The sequence below is a fragment of the Bombina bombina genome, chromosome 5 (genome assembly GCF_027579735.1).
Source record: "Bombina bombina isolate aBomBom1 chromosome 5, aBomBom1.pri, whole genome shotgun sequence".
NCBI lineage: Eukaryota > Metazoa > Chordata > Amphibia > Anura > Bombinatoridae > Bombina > Bombina bombina.
In genome coordinates, this window is record NC_069503.1 from 1,085,288,614 (window position 1) to 1,085,304,235 (window position 15,622).

The 15,622-nt window shown below is 37.8% G+C and overlaps 1 protein-coding gene across 1 annotated transcript in view; it reads left to right on the plus strand.

Moving 5' to 3' along the window:
- TG (thyroglobulin) overlaps positions 1–15,622 on the plus strand; it is a 535,242-nt gene that overhangs the window by 149,527 nt on the left and 370,093 nt on the right. The window contains exons 21-22 of the mRNA XM_053715949.1: positions 5,973–6,122; positions 8,735–8,899. Of these exons, the coding sequence (XP_053571924.1) occupies positions 5,973–6,122; positions 8,735–8,899 (315 nt within the window). The remainder of the gene's footprint in view (positions 1–5,972; positions 6,123–8,734; positions 8,900–15,622) is intronic.

A 15,622-nucleotide genomic window follows, 5' to 3' on the forward strand; every position in this document is an offset into this window, starting at 1 on the left:
TTACCAAAAAAGTTCTTTGATTCCTCAGACAAGGGTCTCCTTTTTAGGTTTCCAGATAGATTCACTGTCCATGACTCTGTCTTTAACAGACAAGAGACGTTTAAAATTAGTTTCAGTCTCAGTCATTCCCTTCAGTAGCTATGTGCATGGAAATTTTAGGTCTCATGACTGCAGCATCGGACACGATCCCCTTTGCTCATTTTTATATGAGACCTCTCCAGCTTTGTATGCTGAACCAATGGTGCAGGGATTATACAAGGATATCACAATTAATATACTTAAATCCCAATGTTCGATTATCTATGACTTTGGTGGTTAAATCACCATAGTATAGTTCTAGGGCCAATTTTTGCCAATTACATGAAAGAAAACATAATTTTTGTAAGAACTTACCTGATAAATTCATTTCTTTCATATTGGCAAGAGTACATGAGGCCCACCCTTTTTATGGTAGTAATGATATTTTGTATAAAGCACAATTATTTCCAAATTTCCAAATGCTTTTTACTCCTTTTTTTATCACCCCACTACTTGGCTATTCGTTAAACTGAATTGTGGGTGTGGTGAGGGGTGTATTTATAGGCATTTTGAGGTTTGGGAAACTTTGCCCCTCCTGGTAGGATTGTATATCCCATATGTCACTAGCTCATTGACTATTGCCAATTTGAAAGAAATTAATTTATCAGGTAAGTTCTTACATACATTATGTTATTTATGTTTAAATGCTATTTTTTCTTTTACATTTTACAAGATGTCTCAATCTGATCCTGTCTCAGAAACTGCTGTAGGAACCATGCTGCATGAACACAGTTCTACCAAAGCTAAGTGTATCTGTTGTAAACTAGTGGAGATTATATATCCAGCTGTAGTATGTAACACTTGTCATGATAAGCTTTTGAATGCAGAAAAGGTTTCTATTAGTACTAGTACAGCATCTGTTGTTCCTTCAAAATCTAAAGTACATGATATCCCTGTTGATATGAAAAATTATATTGCTGATGCGATACAGAAGGCTATGGCTGCTATACAGCCTTCAAATAAATGTAAAAGGTGTTTTAAAACTTCTCATAATACTGATGAAATTTGTAATGACCGACAACATACTGATATATCCACCTCTGATGAGGATCTCTCTGATTCGGAAGATCCTACTTCAGACATTGACACTGATAAATCAACTTATCTTTTTAAGATTGAGTATATTCATTCTTTGTTAAGAGAAGTGTTGATAACTTTGGAAATTGAGGAATCTAGTCCTTTTGATAATAAATCCAGTAAACATTTAAATTCTGTTTATAAACCTCCTGTGATTACTCCTGAGGTTTTTCCTGTTCCTGATGCTATTTCTGATGTGATTGCTAAGGAATGGTCTAAGCCTGGTACTTCTTTTATTTCTTCTTCAAGGTTTAAAAAGTTGTATCTTTTGCCAGTGGCAAAGTTAGAGTTTTGGGAAAAAGTCCCTAAGGTTGATGGGGCTATTTCTACTCTTGCTAAGTGTACTACTATTCCTATGGAAGATAGTACCTCTTTAATGATCCTTTAGATAGGGAAATTGAATCTTATCTAAGGAAAGCTTATTTACATTCTGGCTATATTCTCAGACCTGCCATTTCTGTGGCTGATATTGCGGCTGCATCAACTTTTTGGTTGGATAGCTTAGCACATCAGGAAAAAGATTCTGATTTGCATAGCATTGTTCATTTGCTTTAACATGCTAATTATTTTATCTGTGATGCTATTTTTGATATTATCAAGATTAATGTTAAATCTATGTCTTTGGCTATTTTAGCTAGAAGAGCTTTATGGCTCAAATCATGGAATGCTGACATGGTATCTAAATCTAAGTTACTATCTCTATCATTTCAGGGTAATATTTTGTTTGGTTCCCAGTTGGATTCTATTATTTTCACTATTACTGGGGGGAAGGGAGTTTTTTTGCCCCAAGATAAAAAGTCTAAGGGTAAGCCTAAAGCTACTAATGGGTTTTATTCCTTTCAACAGAATAGAGAACAGAAAACCACTCCTTCCCTTAAGGACCCTGCCTCCAATTGGAAGCCATCTTCTAGTTGGAATAAATCCAAGCCTTATAAGAAACCAAAGCCAGCCCCCAAGACTGCATGAAGGTGCAGCCCTCAATCCAGTTCTGCTGGTGAGGTGCAGATTGAAATTATTTCAAGACGTTTGGGCAGGTTCTGTTCAGAATCATTGGATTCAGAGTATTTCAGACTATTGTCTCTCAGGGGTATTGAATAGGTTTCAGAATAAGACCTCCTGTGAGAAGATTTTTTTCTCCCTCACGTTCCAAAAAATCCTGTTAAAGCTCAGGCCTTTCTGAAGTGTGTTTCAGGTCTGGATTTTTCAGGGGTAATTGTACCAGTTCCACTTCTGGAACAGGGTCTGTGTTTTTATTCAAATTTATTCATTGTCCCGAAGAAGGATAATTCTTTCAGACCAGTTCTGTATCTGAAGTTTTTGAATCAATTTGTAAGGGTCCCAACTTTCAAGATGGTGACTATAAGGACTATTCTGCCTTTTGCTCAGCAAGGTCATTGCATGTCCTCAATAGACTTACAGGATGCGTATCTTCACATTCCGATTCATCCAGACCATTATCAGTTTCTGAGATTCTCTTTTCTAGACAAGAATTACCTATTTGTTGCTCTTCCATTTGGCCTAGCAACAGCTCCAAGAATCTTTTCGAAGGTTCTTGGTGCCGTTCTATCTGTAATCAGAGAGCAGGGTATTGCAGTGTTTCCTTATTTTGACGATATCTTGGTACTAGCTTAATCTTTTCATTTAGCAGAATCTCACATGAATCAACTTGTGTTGTTTCTTCAAAAACATGGTTGGAGGAGCAATTTACCAAAGAGTTTCTTGATTCCTCAGACAAGGGTGACCTTTTTAGGTTTCCAGATAGAGGTTGCCACGACTCTGTCTTTAACAGACAAGAGACAAATGAAATTGGTTTCTGCCTGTCGAAACCTTCAGTCTCGATTATTCCCTTCAGTGGCTATGTGCATGGAGGTTTTAGGTCTCATGACTGCAGCATCGGACGCGATCCCCTTTGCTCGTTTTCATATGAGACCTCTACAGCTTTGTATGCTGAATCAATGGTGCAGAGATTATACTCCGATATCACAATTGATATACTTAAATATCAACATTCAACTCTCTCTGTCCTGGTGGTTGGACCATCATCGTTTTATTTAAGGTGCCTCTTTTGTTCATCCTTCCTGAACTGTGAATTCAACAGATGCAAGTCTCACTAGTTGGGGAGCTGTCTGGGGTCTCTGACAGCACAAGGAGTTTGGAATCCTAAAGAGGCGAGGTTACCAATCAATATTTTAGAACTCCGTGCTATTTTCAGGGCTCTTCAGGCTTGGCCTCTGTTGAAGAGAGAATCGACAATATCACAGCTGTGGCATATGTCAATTATCAGGGTGGGACTCACAGTCCCCTAGCTATGATAGAAGTATCTTGAATACTTTCTTGGGCGGAATCCAGCTCTAATTTCTGTGGTACATATTCCAGGTGTAGACAATTGGGAAGCGGATTATCTCAGCCATCAGACTTTACATCCGGGGGAGTGGTCTCTCCATCCAGATGTGTTTTCTCAGATTGTTCAGAGAATCATTCATTCGTTTTCAGATAGACAATATCACAACTGTGGCATATGTAAATTATCAGGGTGGGACTCACAGTCCTTTAGCGATGAAAGAAGTATCTCGGATACTTTCTTGGGCGGAATCTAACTCCTGTCTAATTTCTACTATACATATCCCAGGTGTAGACAATTGGGAAGTGGATTATCTCAGTCGTCAGTTTGTACATCCAGGGGAGTGATCTCTCCATCCAGATGTATTTTGTCAGATTGTACAGATGTGGGGTCTTCCCGAAATAGATCTGATGGCTTCCCATCTAAACAAGAAGATTCCCAGGTACCTTTCCAGCAGTTCCTTGGTTTTACCAACCTGCTTACATTTTTCCGCCTCTAGTTCTTTTTCCAAAAGTGATCTCCAAGATCATAATGGAACAATTGCATGTGTTTCTGATAGCACCAGCATGGCCTCATCAGGATCTCAAATCGCTAAATTTGAAGGTATGGAAATCGAATGCTTAGTGCTTAGTCATAGAAGTTTCTCTGACTTCTAATACTATGCTACAGGCTCATAAGTCTGTTTCAAGGAAGATTTACTATCGGGTTTGGAAAACCTATATTTCATTATTTTTTTTCTCATAAATTCTCTTGTCATTCCTAGAATTTTACAGTTTCTTCAGGAGGGTTTGGATAAAGGTTTGTCTGCAAGTACTTTGAAGGGACATATCTCTACTCTTTCTGTTTTATTTCATAGAATGATTGCTAAACTTCCTGATCTTCACTGTTTTGTTCAGGCTTTGGTTCATATCAAGCCTGTTATTAAATCAATCTCTCTTCCTTGGAGTCTTAATTTGGTTTTGAAGGCTTTGCAGGCTCCTCCTTTTGAGCCTATGCATTATTTGGATATTAAACTACTTTCTTGGAAAGTGTTGTTTATTTTGGCTATCTCTTCAGCTAGAAGAGTTTCTGAATTGTCTGCCCTCTCTTGTGAGTCTCCTTTTCTTATTTTCCATCAGGATAAGGCTGTTTTGCGGACTTCGTTTAAATTTCTTCCTAAGGTTGTGAATTCTAACAACATTAGTAGGGAAATTGTTGTTCCTTCCTTGTGTCCTAATCCTAAGAATACTCTTGAAAGATCTTTACATTCTTTGGATGTTGTAAAAGCTTTGAAATATTATGTCGAAGCTACTAAAGATTTCAGGAAGATTTCTAGTCTGTTGTTTTTTCTGGTCCTAGGAAAGGTCAGAAAGCCTCTGCCATTTCTTTGGCATCTTGGTTAAAGCTTTTGATTCACAAGGCTTATTTGGAGGTGGGACAGTCTCCGCCTCAGAGAATTACAGCTCATTCTTCTAGATCAGTTGCCACTCCTTGGGTTTTTAAGAATGAAGCTTTGGTTGATTAGATTTGCAAAGCAGCAACTTGGTTTTCTTTCCATACATTTACTAAATTTTACCATTTTTATGTATTTGCTTCTTCTGAAGCAATCTTTGGTAGAAAAGTTCTTCAGGCAGCTGTTTCATTTTGATACTTCTGCTTATGATTTAAGTTTTTTTTCTTGAAATTTATGTTCAGTTTATAAGAAAGACTTATTTTTTTGTGGATTTAATTTTTTCAGAGGAAATAGCTGTTTTTATTTTATCCCTCCCTTTCTAGTGATTCTTCTGTGGTCTTCCACATCTTGGGTATTTCTATCCCATGTCACTAGCTCATGGACTCTTGCCAATTACATGAAAGTAAACATAATTTATGTAAGAACTTACCTGATAATTAATTTCTTTCATATTGGCAAGAGTCCATGAGGCCCACCCTTTTTTTGGTGGTCATGATTTTTGTATAAAAGCACAATTTTAATTCCAGTTCCTCTTTTTGTATGCTTTTTTACTCCTTATTTTATCACCCCACTACTTGGCTATTCATTAAACTGAATTGTGGTTGTGGTGAGGGGTGTATTTATAGGCATTTCGAGGTTTGGGAAACTTTGCCCCTCTTGGTAGGATTGTGTATCCCATACGTCACTAGCTCATGGACTCTTGCCAATATGAAAGACATGGATTTATCAGGTAAGTTCTTACATAAATTATGTTTTTTAGTTAACTGTCTCTTTAAGAAAACATTACAGTATACATTCATTATTTAATTGTTTGTGTTTGTTGTAAAATACCTCAGATAATGATACTGTATCCACTTCCTCTGGAGATGCCTCCTTCATTTTTGAATGTAGTGAAATTTTCACAGACCCTGCACAATTTTACACAGTATATATATATATATATATATATATATATATATATACACACACACACACATACATATATAATAATAAACCATCTAATTGATGTAATGATGAGTAATGAGTCTTATTTTTGTGTTACAGTTATTTGCCCGGAGGGAAGTTACTCACAGAATGAAGCGTGCGCACCATGCGCCATAGGATTTTACCAGGATAAGGCTGGAAGCACAGCATGCATAAAATGCCCCCTGGTCACAACTACTGCTTACTTTGGAGCTTATAAAAGAAGTCAATGTAAGTTTATAATCATATGTATTTATTATATTAGAAAGATTATGCAAATTTGGATATTTATTTGAAGAATTTTAAGATTTCTTTCTCTTTTTTTTTTTTTGGAAAATGTGGATAAAATTAATTGGTGTGGGCCAAAATATAACAAATAAATCAAGATTAATGCCTAGTTATTAGAATATGAAACTACATATGTGTTATTTATAGACAACTAGAGCATACTATATTAAAGGATAGTCTAGTCAAAAATAAACTTCCATGATTCAGACAGAACATGCAATTTTAGCAATTTTCTAATTTACTCCTATTATTAATTTTTCTTTGTTCTCTTGGTATCTTTATTTAAAAAAGTTGGAAAGTAAGTCTAGGTGCCGGCCCATTTTTGGTTTAGCACCTGGGTAGCGCTTGCTGATTGGATGGCTACATTTAGACACTAATCAGCAAGCGCTATCCAGGTGCTGAACCAAACATGGGCTGGCTTCTAAGCTTACATTTCAGCTTCTTAAAAAAAAAAAATATTGAGAGAACGAATAAAAATTGATAATAGGAGTAAATTCGAAAATTGATTAAAATTGCATGCTTTATCTGAATCATGAAAGTTTAATTTTGACTAGACTATCCCTTTAAACACATTTTTATTTTACTTCTAATATATTTTGTTAAAAATGCAGGAATGTAAGCTCAGGAGCATGTTTAGAGAAATACATGACAACAGTCTTGCAAGAATAATATCCATTTACAAGAGTACTAGATGACAGCGCTATTTCCTGCCATTTAATGCTCCAGCACCTATCTAGCCATCTCTTCAACTCAGAAAAATACCCTGGGACTGATAATAGAAGTACATTTTTAAACTTTTTTTTAAAAACATTGTATGCTCTGTCTGAATCACAAAAGAAAAAAATTGGGTTTCATATCCCTTTAATGGAATTTCTACAATGTTTGAAAACAAATTGCCGTCCCCCCATTTTGAGTAGGTTTGATACCTCTGCCTGAGATCACTGTTGCTGTAAACGTTGTAGTTTCATAAGCACAAGTCAGCAGTATTTTCCATTCTCACTTATATAACGATATAAAATTGTCATCATTGCTGTCACAACCTTTTAAATACAAAACTACATTTATGATGATTAGAAATATTTGCTTTATCCCATAACAAATGTTGCTGTATATGTTTTAGTTTTTGGTAAGTAGTGTAGCTATATGAGAAGTGTAATTCACATGGCATATTCTAAAAGGGACATTGTAAAAATGATTATTTAAACCTATGCAATACGCTGGACAGCATTTTTTGTAATATAACAAATATATGGTTTGTTTTGATATATGTTTTGCCTTGGGGAGAATTTCTGAGCTATAAGTGTTTTTCAAGTTTGAATTTCGATCCAATATGCTTGAAAACCCACAATAACTAATTTATTTACTGCTTTTTTAATTCACTTGGGCTACAATAACACAATTATACATTACACTGGGACAATTCAACATGAACATTCCGGTCAATCATAAAACACATTTCTGGCAAAACATTTTTGGACTTTTCTAAATATTTTGTACCCATTGAAATCACATTTTTGCATTTTTGAGTTGAATTTCCTGGCTTTTTGTACAAGTTTTTTTTTTCTCAGTGCATTCTATTTAATACTCAGTTCACATGTTAAAGGAATACTGAACCCAATTTTTTTCTTTTATGATTCAGATAGAAAGCAACTTTCTAATTTACTCCTATTATCAAATTTTCTTCATTCTCTTGGTATCTTTGTTTGAAATGCAAGAATTTAAGTTTAGATGCCTGCCCATTTTTGGTTAACAACCTGGGTTGTTCTTGCTGATTGGTGGATAAATCCATCCACCAATAAACAAGTTCTTTCCTTGGTTCTGAACCAAAAAATAGCTTAGATGCCTTCTTTATCAAATAAAGAAAGCAAGAGAACGAAGAAAAATTGATAATAGGAGTGAATGAGAAAGTTACTTAAAATTGCCTGCTCTATCTGAATCACAAAATAAAAAAAATTGGGTTCAGTGTCCCTTTAAATAAGATTTTTATTTCTCTAATAATAAAAATAAAGTTCAAACCACATTTTTAATGGGATATGAAAACCAATTTATTTCTTTCATGATTCAGATAGAGCAGCAATTTTGCGCAACTTTCTACTTTACTACTATTATCAATTTTTCTTCTTTCTCTTGGTATCTTTATTTGAAAAAGCAGGAATATAATCTTAGGAGCCGGCCCATTTTTGGATCAGCATCCTGGATAGCACTTGATAATTGGTGGCTGCATTTAGCTACCAATCAGCAAGCTTTACCCTAAAAAATAATAATTTAGTACTGCAATTCTCCCAACCTATTATTTAAAGGAGTGATAACATTTACAGTAAAAAATATGAAGCTATGGTTTGCAAGTATTTCAGTAATTTAACCCATTTGCTACCTGAAAGGAATGCTTGATATTTCATGCAATGTGTAGCAGGCAAGGGGTTCAATTGGTATTCTTGAATCATTATGGACTTAACTGAACAGAGAAGTTTAAATGTATATTATGTATTTTTTTAATACTACCTTTGTGGGTTACATTCATATTAAAATATATACTATCTTCATTTTTTTGGCAGGTGTGACTAGTTGTCAAATGAATGATGTTGGTCTACAATGTGATAATAAAGGACAGTATCTTCCTTCCCAAAAAAATACTAATAAATACTACTGTGCTGATTTGTCTGGAGAGAAGTTACAATGGACAGAGGTTGATACAGAATTATCTAATGAGCAGTGTTTGAGTATGTATCTCTTTCATACATTATTCCTACAATATTTGTAAACAGTAATGTGTACTAAAGGGACATTTTGATGCAATAATTACATGCTTTAATTTATAGCTGCCAAACATATGAATTGCAGTTTCTGAGCAGGATATGACTGGTGATTACAAGTGCTGTGATAAATGTATTGCAAGCGTGAGATAGCAATATTGTGCCCGTGTTAATTTGCATGCATATTACAAATGAAAAGTAAACACTGTCTTTTAGCGCAATCTAATTTTAGGAGCATCAGGTTAGCAAGACTGAAGACCTCACAAAAAAGTGTTAGGGCTAAAATAAAAATTGCACCAAACACAACATAAATATATTAGAATAAACGGTTGCACTCAAATAAACACTATCTGATAAAAAATAGTAATATATAAGGGCATAAGTATATGGCCAAATATGTAACTGCAAAGGGCTATTAATATTATTGTATTTTTAAATTGATATTCCTATATATATCTGTTTCTATCTATACCTGTATAAACTAATATAGATATATAGGTATAGATATATATTTTATGTTAACATTATGTTAGCTATATACATTAGCTATATTTCTAAATACATATTTAAATATAAAAATGATATTTTGGTTTGGCAATGTAGGTCTAACTTGGTGTCAAGTTAGAGTACATGAAGAATTAGGTATCTTATATTGTGTTGTTTTTATATTAAATTGCGTACATTTTTTAGTAATAATTATTAATAATTAATATACATATATTATATATATTGATTTTTTTAGAATATTTTAGTAAATCTATAATAATTATTTACATTAATTATTAATATATTTCACATTTTTATAAATACATAATGCAAATAACGCACCTTAATATAACTCATGTTGAGTTAGCACACCTCAAGAATTAGTCAGGTTTTGTGCACATAAACCCGACAGGAGTACACCAATTCTTCATGTGCGGTAACCCCACATTCTTTGAAAGTATAGGGTGCTCTAAAGCTGCTGCATTAAACCTTCTCTGCTAAATCGTTTTTACCATGGACTTGTAAAATCAATTTGTGAGCAAATTTTAGCGTGGTCCAGAAATATTGTTATTGCAGCCCACGCTAGCATTAGCTCTAAACTTGTAATCTTGTTCCATATGTTTTCAAAGATATTTTGAGTTGTACAATTAATAATGACATCTAGAAATTTGGGATATTTCTACTGTGAAAAATTATTGAGCTAAAAGAGGCTGCTCCTAGGTGGTAACTCGCCATAGAACAAGCTATTAATCTGTTGTTCTTTCCTGGTAGAGCGCTTCTCTTTCTGTATGTATTTGTATTATGACCCTTGGGAAGTCTCCTTAAGGGTGATAGAAGAAACCAGACGTGGACTCCTTGCCCAATGTGCTAAGAGCAATATGGCTGCACCTCACTGACGAAGCCCACAAAAGGCCAAACCAAGGGTTTCCATGTTCCTTGTTTAGAGGAGGATTGCCTAGTATTTTGGGGCTGGACTGACCTTGATATGTGGGATCAGACTGATATACTTCAGGAAAGTTCTCCTCTGTGAAAAGCATTATTAAAGCATTAAAGGGACAGTCTACCCCAGAATTTTTATTGTTTAAAAAGATAGTTGATCCCTTTATTACCCATTCCCCAGTTTTGCATAACTAACACAGTTATATTAATATATGTTTTATATCTGTGATTACCTTATATCTAAGCCTCTGCAGACTGCCCCCTTATCTCAGTGCTTTTGACAGACATGCAGTTTAGCCTATCAGTGCAGACTCCTACATAACTCCACAGGAGTGAGCACACTGTTATCTATATGACACACATGAACTAGTACTGTCTAACTGTGCAAAACTTTCAAAATGCTCTGAGCTAAGAGGCGGGTTTTAATGGTTTATAAATCAGTTTGAGCCTACCTAGGTTTAGCTTTTAAAAAATACCACCAAGGGAACAAAGCAAATGTAATGATAAGAGTCAGTTGGAAAGTTGTTTAAAATGACATGCCCTATATAAATCATAAAAGTTTAATTTTGACTAGACTGTCCCTTTAAAGCTGCTCCTATGTGATAACTCGCCATAGAAAAAGCTACTGAGCTGTTGTACGTTCTGTAGAGGGCTTCTCTCTCGGTTTGCATGTCTACTAAATAGTTTTTGTTTTAACTAAAATGAATGCTGAAAACATTGTTTATTGAATGTTTAACAGAAATATAAATGTATGGTGTAGCATCCTCCTCCTACCCTTTTCTTTTTCCAATGCAGGATTTCTTATTTGTGTCTTATTTAAATGGCACTACATTATTCCAGAAACTCTAGCTGTCAGAAGAAAATTGTATACATTTAAAGATCATAAAAGTGGGATAGCATAGAACCAGCATACTGGTTTTTATTCTCTTTCATATGTTGCTATTTATTTTTTAATAATTTGTACCCTCCTATGGCCAATAAGAAATAAAATAGGGTCAAGAAATGTTTATTTAATCTTATAGATTAAAATCAAGCATAAACCACTGTGAAAGAACATTAAGAACAAGAAAGCATGCAAAATAGAATTCTTGTGTCTATTGGTTGTTTGTTACATTAAAGTTGATTTTTTTTTTAAAAAAGAAAAAAAAACTTTGAGTGGAGGTCACATGTTTCCTGTCTAGAGTGGAGCTTGAGTCTGCAGCCAGACCCTTCTCGGGGCTATCAGTAACTAAAAATGTAAACATTAAAAGAGAGAAGCGCTCAACCTGGGAACGAACAATAGCATAATAGCTTGTTCTATGGCTAGTTACCACCCTAGAAGCAGCCTCTTTTTGCTCAATGTGTGCCTTTCACAGAAAAGAACTTTCCTGTAGCATATCAGTCTGATCCTGACTTCACAGTACAGTCCAGCCCCGAAATACCAGGCAATCCCTTTCTGAACAAGAGAAACAGCAAAACCCCAGACGTACGTTTCGGCCTATTGTGGGCCTCGTCAGTGAGGTGCAGCCATATCCCTCTAGGCACACTGAGCAACGGGTCCACGTCTGGATTCCCGCATCACACTTAGGGAGACTTCCCTAAGTGTCATAATTTGCATACATTAAAAGAGAGAAGCGCTCAACCTGGGAACGAACAATAGCATAATAGCTTGTTCTATGGCTAGTTACCACCCTAGAAGCAGCCTCTTTTTGCTCAATGTGTGCCTTTCACAGAAAAGAACTTTCCTGTAGCATATCAGTCTGATCCTGACTTCACAGTACAGTCCAGCCCCGAAATACCAGGCAATCCCTTTCTGAACAAGAGAAACAGCAAAACCCCAGACGTACGTTTCGGCCTATTGTGGGCCTCGTCAGTGAGGTGCAGCCATATCCCTCTAGGCACACTGAGCAACGGGTCCACGTCTGGATTCCCGCATCACACTTAGGGAGACTTCCCTAAGTGTCATAATTTGCATACATTAAAAGAGAGAAGCGCTCAACCTGGGAACGAACAATAGCATAATAGCTTGTTCTATGGCTAGTTACCACCCTAGAAGCAGCCTCTTTTTGCTCAATGTGTGCCTTTCACAGAAAAGAACTTTCCTGTAGCATATCAGTCTGATCCTGACTTCACAGTACAGTCCAGCCCCGAAATACCAGGCAATCCCTTTCTGAACAAGAGAAACAGCAAAACCCCAGACGTACGTTTCGGCCTATTGTGGGCCTCGTCAGTGAGGTGCAGCCATATCCCTCTAGGCACACTGAGCAACGGGTCCACGTCTGGATTCCCGCATCACACTTAGGGAGACTTCCCTAAGTGTCATAATTTGCATACATTAAAAGAGAGAAGCGCTCAACCTGGGAACGAACAATAGCATAATAGCTTGTTCTATGGCTAGTTACCACCCTAGAAGCAGCCTCTTTTTGCTCAATGTGTGCCTTTCACAGAAAAGAACTTTCCTGTAGCATATCAGTCTGATCCTGACTTCACAGTACAGTCCAGCCCCGAAATACCAGGCAATCCCTTTCTGAACAAGAGAAACAGCAAAACCCCAGACGTACGTTTCGGCCTATTGTGGGCCTCGTCAGTGAGGTGCAGCCATATCCCTCTAGGCACACTGAGCAACGGGTCCACGTCTGGATTCCCGCATCACACTTAGGGAGACTTCCCTAAGTGTCATAATTTGCATACATTAAAAGAGAGAAGCGCTCAACCTGGGAACGAACAATAGCATAATAGCTTGTTCTATGGCTAGTTACCACCCTAGAAGCAGCCTCTTTTTGCTCAATGTGTGCCTTTCACAGAAAAGAACTTTCCTGTAGCATATCAGTCTGATCCTGACTTCACAGTACAGTCCAGCCCCGAAATACCAGGCAATCCCTTTCTGAACAAGAGAAACAGCAAAACCCCAGACGTACGTTTCGGCCTATTGTGGGCCTCGTCAGTGAGGTGCAGCCATATCCCTCTAGGCACACTGAGCAACGGGTCCACGTCTGGATTCCCGCATCACACTTAGGGAGACTTCCCTAAGTGTCATAATTTGCATACATTAAAAGAGAGAAGCGCTCAACCTGGGAACGAACAATAGCATAATAGCTTGTTCTATGGCTAGTTACCACCCTAGAAGCAGCCTCTTTTTGCTCAATGTGTGCCTTTCACAGAAAAGAACTTTCCTGTAGCATATCAGTCTGATCCTGACTTCACAGTACAGTCCAGCCCCGAAATACCAGGCAATCCCTTTCTGAACAAGAGAAACAGCAAAACCCCAGACGTACGTTTCGGCCTATTGTGGGCCTCGTCAGTGAGGTGCAGCCATATCCCTCTAGGCACACTGAGCAACGGGTCCACGTCTGGATTCCCGCATCACACTTAGGGAGACTTCCCTAAGTGTCATAATTTGCATACATTAAAAGAGAGAAGCGCTCAACCTGGGAACGAACAATAGCATAATAGCTTGTTCTATGGCTAGTTACCACCCTAGAAGCAGCCTCTTTTTGCTCAATGTGTGCCTTTCACAGAAAAGAACTTTCCTGTAGCATATCAGTCTGATCCTGACTTCACAGTACAGTCCAGCCCCGAAATACCAGGCAATCCCTTTCTGAACAAGAGAAACAGCAAAACCCCAGACGTACGTTTCGGCCTATTGTGGGCCTCGTCAGTGAGGTGCAGCCATATCCCTCTAGGCACACTGAGCAACGGGTCCACGTCTGGATTCCCGCATCACACTTAGGGAGACTTCCCTAAGTGTCATAATTTGCATACATTAAAAGAGAGAAGCGCTCAACCTGGGAACGAACAATAGCATAATAGCTTGTTCTATGGCTAGTTACCACCCTAGAAGCAGCCTCTTTTTGCTCAATGTGTGCCTTTCACAGAAAAGAACTTTCCTGTAGCATATCAGTCTGATCCTGACTTCACAGTACAGTCCAGCCCCGAAATACCAGGCAATCCCTTTCTGAACAAGAGAAACAGCAAAACCCCAGACGTACGTTTCGGCCTATTGTGGGCCTCGTCAGTGAGGTGCAGCCATATCCCTCTAGGCACACTGAGCAACGGGTCCACGTCTGGATTCCCGCATCACACTTAGGGAGACTTCCCTAAGTGTCATAATTTGCATACATTAAAAGAGAGAAGCGCTCAACCTGGGAACGAACAATAGCATAATAGCTTGTTCTATGGCTAGTTACCACCCTAGAAGCAGCCTCTTTTTGCTCAATGTGTGCCTTTCACAGAAAAGAACTTTCCTGTAGCATATCAGTCTGATCCTGACTTCACAGTACAGTCCAGCCCCGAAATACCAGGCAATCCCTTTCTGAACAAGAGAAACAGCAAAACCCCAGACGTACGTTTCGGCCTATTGTGGGCCTCGTCAGTGAGGTGCAGCCATATCCCTCTAGGCACACTGAGCAACGGGTCCACGTCTGGATTCCCGCATCACACTTAGGGAGACTTCCCTAAGTGTCATAATTTGCATACATTAAAAGAGAGAAGCGCTCAACCTGGGAACGAACAATAGCATAATAGCTTGTTCTATGGCTAGTTACCACCCTAGAAGCAGCCTCTTTTTGCTTTGTATGCAACTAAAAATGTAAGTATGGGTGGAGTGAGGGCCCTGGCCTTAGTACTGGAGGGGGGGCCTTGTGTCTGGACGGGGTCCTGAAGCTCTGGAGGCCCTGGAGTGGGGCGTCTGCTTCTAGAAGGTGGGGGTACTGGAGGGTTCTGTTGGTCTGCGTGCCCTGGAGTGGGTCCTGAAGTTTGGCAGCTGTCTCTGGCCTTTGAGGTTGGAAACCTGCGTGGGCCATAAGAGTCAGGGTAGGTGAAACAGTGGGGGAGACCCATTCGTAATTTTTGCTCGGGTGCCCTGGTTGGTCTCAGTTTGCCCCTGGGCTAAACACAAGAAATACAAGAGGAGCTAAGATATATTACAAACTTGCATAATTATAATTACCATTTCTAAAGCCTTTAAGTTAAACTAAAGTCTGAGATATCCATATTACACTATATTTGTGGTATAACAAGCTTGTTACTGGCAGTTCTAATACCATAACTTAAAGGGACATAATACTCATATGCTAAATCACTTGAAACTGATGCAGTATAACTGTAAAAATCTGACTGGAAAATATGACCTGAGCATCTCTATGCAAAAAAGGAAGATATTTTGCCTCATAATCTCCTCAGCTCAGCAGAGTAAGTTCTGTGAAAAAAATATAATTCAGCTGCTCCAAGCTGCAGGTAAAAAAAAATGAAGAAATGAACAGCAGCCAATCAGCATCAGCAGTGCCG